Source organism: Engystomops pustulosus, chromosome 4 (genome assembly GCF_040894005.1).
Source record: "Engystomops pustulosus chromosome 4, aEngPut4.maternal, whole genome shotgun sequence".
Lineage (NCBI taxonomy): Eukaryota > Metazoa > Chordata > Amphibia > Anura > Leptodactylidae > Engystomops > Engystomops pustulosus.
In genome coordinates, this window is record NC_092414.1 from 125904390 (window position 1) to 125912978 (window position 8589).

Sequence of the window (8589 nt, forward strand, 5' to 3'; positions counted from 1 at the left end):
CAATTTTGGGAGGAAATATTTATAGAGACAAAAAAGATCTCCGGGCTGACTTTCCATAAATCACCGGATGTGATGGTACTTGGGAACACCTTAGATATAAAAGGCTCTAGAGACCAAGTACAATGGCTGGTGATGGCATTACAAACAGCAAGATGCATGCTGATCTACGGATGGAAATCAACTAGGTCTCTGAGGATCAGAGATTGGTACAATAGACTAAATAGAGTAAAAAGATTTGAAAGAATTAAATACGCTGAGATAGGGAAGGAAGAAGTATGGCTAAAGAGATGGTTGGGTAAAGGTGGGGAGGAAATATGAGGGTGTTTTTTTTTTTTTTTTTTTTTCTTCCTTTTCTTTCTTTTCTTCTCTCTCCTCTTACCGGGATTGGACTGGGTGGGGGAGGGGGGAGGGTTGGGGCTAGATGATATGTAATAAGCTGTAAATAGAAAATGTATGTGTAAGTGGGTCTGGATGACTAACTGGTTAATGCATATAGGTATATGATGCTAATATCATAACACAGTATGTATTGTAATAAGATCTATAACCAGGCAACATATGTTTCTTCGCTGTGCTATCTTACAATACTACTGGCCATTTTTGATGAATTGTTAACATTTATTGGGGTTGGGCGGGGAAGGGGGGGAGGGGGGGGGTGGGGGTTGGATGGTATTTAATAAGTTGGAAGCAGAATATATATCTGTTAGTCGGTCTGGATGACTAAATGGTTAATGTATATGTGTATATGATGCTATAATACAGTGTATGGTAATAGGATTTATAATTAGGCAACATATGCATTCTTGTTGTAATATTACAATATGTTTTTTTTTTCCCTTTTTTTACAATTCTGCTTGTTATTACCCTTGATGAACTGTTTGATATCTATATTTAAAAATCTATAAATAAAAGTTTAAAAAAAAAAAAAAAAATACATAAGCATTTTGAGCACAGCTGTACCTCTTCCCAGCAAGTTAAAAGGAAGAAAAAAAATAAAAGAAAAAAAAACATTTGGTATCTTTACATTCAGCTGGCAATAAAGGAAAAGATTTGAAAGAACTACATAATTTACTTAACAGTGGAATAAAGCTAAAACAATTTTCCCTCTTTCCTGTTTAATTAGTGGAAGGGGCATAGCATTAAAGGAAGAATTTTTACCTAAAATATAGAATTTATATAGTAAAAAAATAAAAATTTAATGTCACCTGGGCTGTTTAGTCTGAGCCAAAGAGTTGGAGTCCGTGACCATTTTGGTTAAGTTGTAATAAAATGGACCAACTTTGAATCCATACATCTATAATAAATTATAAAAATTATGACATGTCCTTTAAATTTCTGACCTGTTCTTGATCTAATGATTGAGGCATGGGGTGAACAACAAACATTGCCATACCACTGAACTTTAAGGTACCACACCAGTAACCAGCACCCAAGAAGCAACAACAACCAGAGTACAGAAGGAAAAAAAAAATTTAAAAATACCACAGTTCTGCAATAAATACCACCCCAGCAACCAAATACTGCATTTAGTGAAAACAGTCTGAAACAGTCAGAGCAGACAAGTGCTAATACTGGACCCCTCCCCCAGAGCAGACAAGTACTAATAGAACTAAAACTAGCATTTTGTACTTGAATTGGCAGCAATATTTTTTTATTATACTGTAGGTGAAGTAAATTTAATCAAAACCCATCCGCTAAACTGTTTCTATAAATTAACAAAGGGTAGAACATGTGTCCATTCAACATAACAAAAACAATACCTACAAGTAAAACAAAGAAAGGTACTACGTGGTTAATTCTTTGAATGGAAGACCTGTATTTATAGTGACAAGAAAGTAATTCTGAATGTCCAGAATGTTAGTATGTAAATTAGGAAATATGGTAAAAACTATACCCTGGGAGAACTCCAGTTCAGCTTGGGAAAAACACTGCCTCCAAGGGAATTAATTGCCTCCTGTACTTTAGTTGAAAATTCAGGAAATTCAGGTGCCTGTAAGAAATGAGCCCAAAAAGATATGGTTATAAAACCTTAAAGGAAATTGCCGTCTGGATTGTACTTGGTAAAGCAGCTCCCGCGGTAGAGCCCTGTAGCTCCCACCATCCAGGATCTGTCCTTGAAATTATATCTTATAAATTTTCTTCCTTTTGTTAAACTAAAGCTTCTAAATAATATGTAAAGGAGGCGCAAGTTCTCTGGGGATCTCACCAGAACCTCTTTAGGCTCTAGCAGAAGTGGCAATTACTGTTCCCCAGAGCACAGAATTCACACCCACTCCTGCGTTTTTGTTTTCCTGCGGCATGCAACAACCCAGGTCAGTAGCTTTCTACTCCCACACATGCTGCTGAAGGAGCTATTGCATGAGAACAGGGCGGGGAGCAGTGTGGGGGTGGGTAATCGCCACTGCTGCCCAGTCCTGAATTGTGGGCAAATCCGGAATCTACTGCTAGAGCTGCTTTGGTAATAACTGCAATCCAGACATTACATTTCCTTTACCACACAATTACACCAGAATATTTCATGTATGCAGGCGAAAAAACACCAACCGTAAGCGTTGTTGTGTTCTCATCGTCCGACCACTAAGGGGGGAAAAAAGGAGATTTCATTACACAGATAGAGGACCGTAACCATTCTCACAAAATGGATATTTAGAAGTTTTAAGAAAAAATTTCACTTTAGAAATTGATAATTGGTAATTTACGCTTTCAAAATCTTCCCAGATATCATAATGTAATTGTCTATCAATAGTGGGTGCAACCACTTCATGACTCCGAATATTTGACTGACGAAATGCCACGGCTACTGAGAACAGAAGGGCCAGAGTTTTAACTTGGTGCCACATTCACTTTTATCTTTCCTCGCCACCAGTAACTTCAGCGGGGTCTCATTCATTTCCCCGTCAGGCGTTTCTTGTGGCGTTATTGGCCAAAGAAATTTTTACAATTTTGAAGGGTAAAAATAAAACTGAGATTACAGCGTAAAGCATTATACTAAGCCCAAGCAATCCATATATTTTCCAAAAGCAGACACTTGTCCCAATAATAATAATTAATACACATACACCGACTTTGAAGTAAACAGTTATAAAATGCAAAAATTACATAAAAATTACAACTAAAATATGTACAAAATCAGACCACCTGTATGAAGAAAATGTACATTCCTAAAAACAGTAACATGTGAGGAGTTCATACATACCCCACATTTGTATATTCTGGGAAGGGATTGTTACAACCACATCAGAGGGCTATAACTTTGGATCCCTGGCATCAAGCCATTTCAGGAGTTTTTTTTCTGAAAGAGTAGATTTTAGGATTGTGTTTGTAGGTGCCAGGGAAGCGCAGCAGTTGGGATTGTTTTTTTTTTTTTTTTTTATAAATAAAAATTGCACCCACAATTGTCACTTTAAATGTAACTATATCCACATCCCTGGTACCTAGAAACACAATATTCGATTCATGTTAAAGAGGAGAATCTCATCTTTTAGATTAAAAAGGTGAGATTCTAGGTGCCAAGGATCCAAAGTTATGACTCCTAGAATCAAAGATGTATCTCAAACATTCTTGGCTGTAGAGGTGCCACTCATATTAGATACATCCTTAGCAGGGAAAGGGTTCAATTAAATGCACTTGAACTGATTTTTACATGTAAATGTAATGAAGTCATAAATCATCATTTCCAAAATTGCAGGCTCTTCTACATTCAGACTTTTGGTTGATGGCGTTCCCTACCTCTAGTCAAATGTTATGTGCTGTCTATTTGTATCTCACATGAACAAGCATAGCTCCTGCTTTGTTTCCCCCCTTAACATAAGTTATGAAATAGTACATTTGCATCTTACCTGTACCTCTTCTTCATCATCACTGTTGAGGTCATGCTGGGAACACCCAGCATAGTCTTCCCTGAGCAAAAAAAGGGGAGAAAATAAATTATCCTCAAGAACTGCAGTTGTAATGAAAAGGACAAGGCTGGTGGTGTGCTACCCGATCCAATGCTGCAGTGGACTAAGGTGGGTGTGTGGGCTTCAGAGGGACATTACAGAGGCAAGGGACAGTACACATAAAGAGGTGCACTGGGTGAAAGTGCAGGCTCTTGGTTTTGCTATCGGGTAGAAGATAGAATATTACTATACAGCTCGGACACCTGGCAGAGACCCTGGAGATGGCTGGTGGTTAAGGCCCAAGTTAAAGCTCCAGCATGGGCCATCTCCAGCCTCTATATCCTGTGCTTCCATAACAGTCAGAATTAGATGCATTGTTTAATGGAAGACACCGGCTACATTTTTGGCCATACTTTTGGCACATGCTTATACAGTGGGATACGTTGCCTGGTGACCCCTGAATGCAGTGGAAGGAGTGTACATCAGAAGCTGGAGATTGGCTGCTGCCAATGTATAGGGTGTTTTTTTTAGTAATGTCACTGTCCTAACATGGATAGTGACATTACTTCCCGCCCCCCCCCCCCCACGCTAAGCAGTGTATCCTCTCAGCGAGGCTTGAGAGAGGGATGCAATCCGCTGTATCCGCTCCCCATAGCCTTTTATTGTCTCTGCTGTCAGCAGGAGGCAGCAGGATGATAACACGTAGCTTGCTACTTCTTTCCATCCTGACCTTTTCATTGGATTTTACGTATAGCAGTCACACGAGGCAACAACCATGCCTCTGTCACTATATGTCAATGTATATGCTCAGCTTATCTATCGGGAGCTTTCCCATGTATATGCATGCACATAAAATGTGATGGGAAACCAGCCTTACTGATCGAAAGCATTTTCTTGGAAACACATAGGGGAGCGGGCTGAGGCCATCTCCATTCGCTTGAGTTTCTAAACGCAAAGCAAGCGTCATGTGTGACAACACCCTCAGGCATATTACCAATAACAAATGTCTGTACTTGCTTGGTGCTTTTGGCTGTGAGTGCAAGTACTGCCACCTACAGCATTAGAGTTTTTTTTCAAGCACTGCAAACACAGGGGGGGAATTTTTTTTTTTGTAAAAGTATTCCTTTTGTAATTATGCCCAGAGGTCGCACTAACATTTTTACTCCTCTTACTATTTTTGAGGAGTAGTTTTAGCCGATGAGGAGTATGAAAATTTTGGTAATACATGTACATATCTCATAGGTGTTTATAATGTTAATAGACGCGCACACTCACTGGCACAACACAGAGCACACTCACTGGCACAACACAGAGCACACTCACTGGCACAACACAGAGCACACTCACTGGCACAACACAGAGCACACTCACTGGCACAACACAGAGCACACTCACTGGCACAACACAGAGCACACTCACTGGCACAACACAGAGCACACTCACTGGCACAACACAGAGCACACTCACTGGCACAACACAGAGCACACTCACTGGCACAACACAGAGCACACTCACTGGCACAACACAGAGCACACTCACTGGCACAACACAGAGCACACTCACGCACTAAGAGTGCAGTGTACCGCAGCTCACACTCTCCCGGAATCACATAACTGCTGGCCGCTGCTGCGGGCATTGAGAGCTGGAGCAGGACAAGGAGCAGCGGCTTCACGGCTCACATGTCTCCCCCGGGGCCGGCACTCAGAGATCCCAGAGATTGCTGCATCCTGCTGAGCGGTCCCGCGTGCGCTGTAATCGTGCTACTATCAGCCTGCGCGCTACATGGAATAATTGCCAAGCGTATCTTTACGCATGGCAATTATTTTGGGGGGTAATGGCGCCTCATCATGCGTCTATGACGCGTGATGAGGCGTTAATGCGAACTCTGATTATGCCAGTGTTCTGCCTTTATTAGACAATGTAACTTTAATAGCAGAAAGAGGTGGTTCCAGGTTACAAAAAGAATAGGATAGATTTTCTCAATGCATTTGCAAAGCCTATACACAGATCGTAAATACGGATAAAAATACCCTTTGGTACACACTGCCTATAAGAGAGGGGAAATTGTGGATGTACAGTGTAATTCACAAAAAAAATCATTATGATAAGCTAATGAGGCAGTACAATATTTCTCTGTATATGTGTCTACTGTACACGAGTTTTGATTTTTAACAATGCCGTCTTAAAAAGGGGAAAGAAAAGTACAACCTAAAAGACAAACCATGAATAGATACAGTATATAAAACACCCTACCCACTGGGAATTATGGGATGTGTCAATGCCTCCCTACATGTAGTCACCTCTCTAGTAGGTATACTGGATTAACTATAGTGATAATATACATCACAAATTTGTCTGATGTAAGCACTACAGTAACAATAATAATGGGGGAGATTTATAAATCTGTCTATGCCAGAAAACTCATGTAATTTGCAACAGAATTGTCCTGCGGCAGGTATCAGAAATTAAGTTGCAAATTCTTGCACTGCTCAAGAATAGGAGACTATTACGCTACTTCTACGCCAGAAAACTAGAATAGAAGCAGTGATAAATCTTCCCAAATGTTGTGAAGTTATTTCCTGTTATTCAATCAAATATTGTTTTTGTTCAGACAGGGATTTGAAACCTCCACTCTCTACCTACCATAGAGATACAGAACCTCTATTCACTAGACCAGTGATGGCTAACCTATGGCACTGGTGCCAGAGGTGGCACTCAGAGCCCTTTCTGTGGGCACTCAGGCCATCACCAGAGAGGACTCCAGGTATCTTCCTGCAGTCCCAGACAGCCTGGACTTGCTGTGCACAGAGGTAATTTAAAGCTCTACCTGGGACTATTTTCTGCTTTATTGGTGTCCTCAGGGTGCTGGTATCAATGAAAACAGTGACAGAGAAGGGAGTATAAATCACTAATAAAATTTCTGTGTTGGCACTTTGCGATAAATAAGCGGTCTTTGTTGTAGTTTGGGCACTCGGCCTCTAAAAGGTTTGCCATCACTGCAGTAGACTATGGGCTTACTCGTTGTCAAGTAGAGGATTTTTTTTTCTCACTAGAGCTTCCATAAAGTTACACTGTGCCACAATCTCCATGAAATGGTGTATACAAATGGATATTCTCATAGGTTTCTCTATATATTACTACATTATCTTTTTTTTTAATCATATAATAAACTTAAACTGAATAAAAACGTATAAGACACAAAATAAATTATACATTTTACATTAAAGGGGTTAGCCGAGTTTGAGAAAAACAGCCCCGGATAACCCCTTTAACATTACCAGAACAACCATTATAATACATATAATAAACTGTCTAAAAATAAAGCTCTCCTTGCAAAACGCTAATTGATTGTTACTGATCAACTTTTCTTGAAAGTATTGTATCAGCATTATTTATATCTTGAGAAGATAATATCACACTCATTGTCACGGTAGGCTATGACGTATTTATGATATGTATCAATATATGGTGTTTTGTAGTGTGTTTCATGTGTATTTGTATATAGTCATGTGTGTAACATGGACCTCTGAAAGTTTGTAGTCCTTGAATGTTCTACTCTCCTCCAGAAGTCTCAGTGACACCACAGCTCCAGTGGGGGTTTGCTGTTCTAGTGTAATAAATTCCCACCACCCCCCACTAGGTGATAACCAGATAGCAGAGGAGGTGGGGGAGGATTTGGTTGTGGGGCTATTGTTTGAAAACTTGTTTAGAAGCAGTTGTTGTTTGGAGAGCAAGCTGCGACGCTCTTCCATAGGACTTGGCTGATATGTAACCTGATTGCTGTATTGGAATAAAACTCAAGAAATATTGATCAGTGCTCGTCTTCTCTGTTCATGAGGGCCTTTCGTGACACTCATAATTCTGGTATTGGTGCAACCCTATATGAAATAGAAAAAGTCTCACCTTCCAGAGATCACCAGTGTGCCATCATCAAGCAAATAGTCCTTTACATTTTCAGGTAGAGGGATAATAACACTAAAAAGACAGAAACTGTATTAGTCCCTATGGGTTTGTCAGGGTGGAAAGAGCAATACACTGCAACGATAAGGGTGATACCACACATGGCGTTTTTGGTCGCTTTTTAAACATCCGTTTTTCGGATGTGCGGATGTAAGGAACAGTGGAAAAGTGCAAGCCTGTTTTATGGCCACAGCTCTCATTATATTCTCATGCGTTTCAGCTGACATATGCAATAAGGCCAAGTAACTCCGTATTCCAGTTGAATTGCATTTCTAGATGCAATCCAAATCAGAAGATCTTCCACATACACATTGCATACAACAACAGCAAGGCCACACACATATGACTAAGACCCCACAAATCCCTACAGAATTCCTTAAACTGGTAAATATTCCCACAAAACCACAGCCAAATCTATTCAGCGGATGATGAGATGGAAGTTTCATAGTGCATCCACACCAGACACAGTCTCCTGGGTCCCCTATAAAGATGCCAGCCCTGACTGGATTCCTGTGCAGGGGATGCACGTCCATGCACTAGACACAGGTAATGTCGTGTAATAGAAGTCTCACCTCCTGATGCTCAGTCTTTTAAACCTGGGATACCACACGGAGAACTGGCAGTTTACTACTTGTTCCTTCTTCATGCTAAAAGCAGGACAGGAAGTGTCCCCGCTTTATCATCTTCCGGGGAAACCAATACCAGACAACACCGATCCCCTTCCCAGTGATGTGTGAGACGCAGGACGTAT

General features: G+C 40.5%; 1 protein-coding gene across 1 annotated transcript in view; it reads right to left on the reverse strand.

Annotated features, from left to right (window-relative positions):
* Window positions 1-8551, reverse strand: part of CDC123 (cell division cycle 123) — a 37416-nt gene extending 28865 nt beyond the window's left edge. Inside the window, exons 1-5 of the mRNA XM_072147344.1 lie at window positions 8411-8551; window positions 7782-7853; window positions 3840-3900; window positions 2545-2577; window positions 1895-1990 (exon numbers count right to left, since the gene is read on the reverse strand). Coding sequence (XP_072003445.1) covers window positions 1895-1990; window positions 2545-2577; window positions 3840-3900; window positions 7782-7853; window positions 8411-8484 — 336 coding nt within the window. The 5' untranslated portion in view covers window positions 8485-8551. The remainder of the gene's footprint in view (window positions 1-1894; window positions 1991-2544; window positions 2578-3839; window positions 3901-7781; window positions 7854-8410) is intronic.
* Between the last annotated feature and the right edge of the window lie 38 nt (window positions 8552-8589).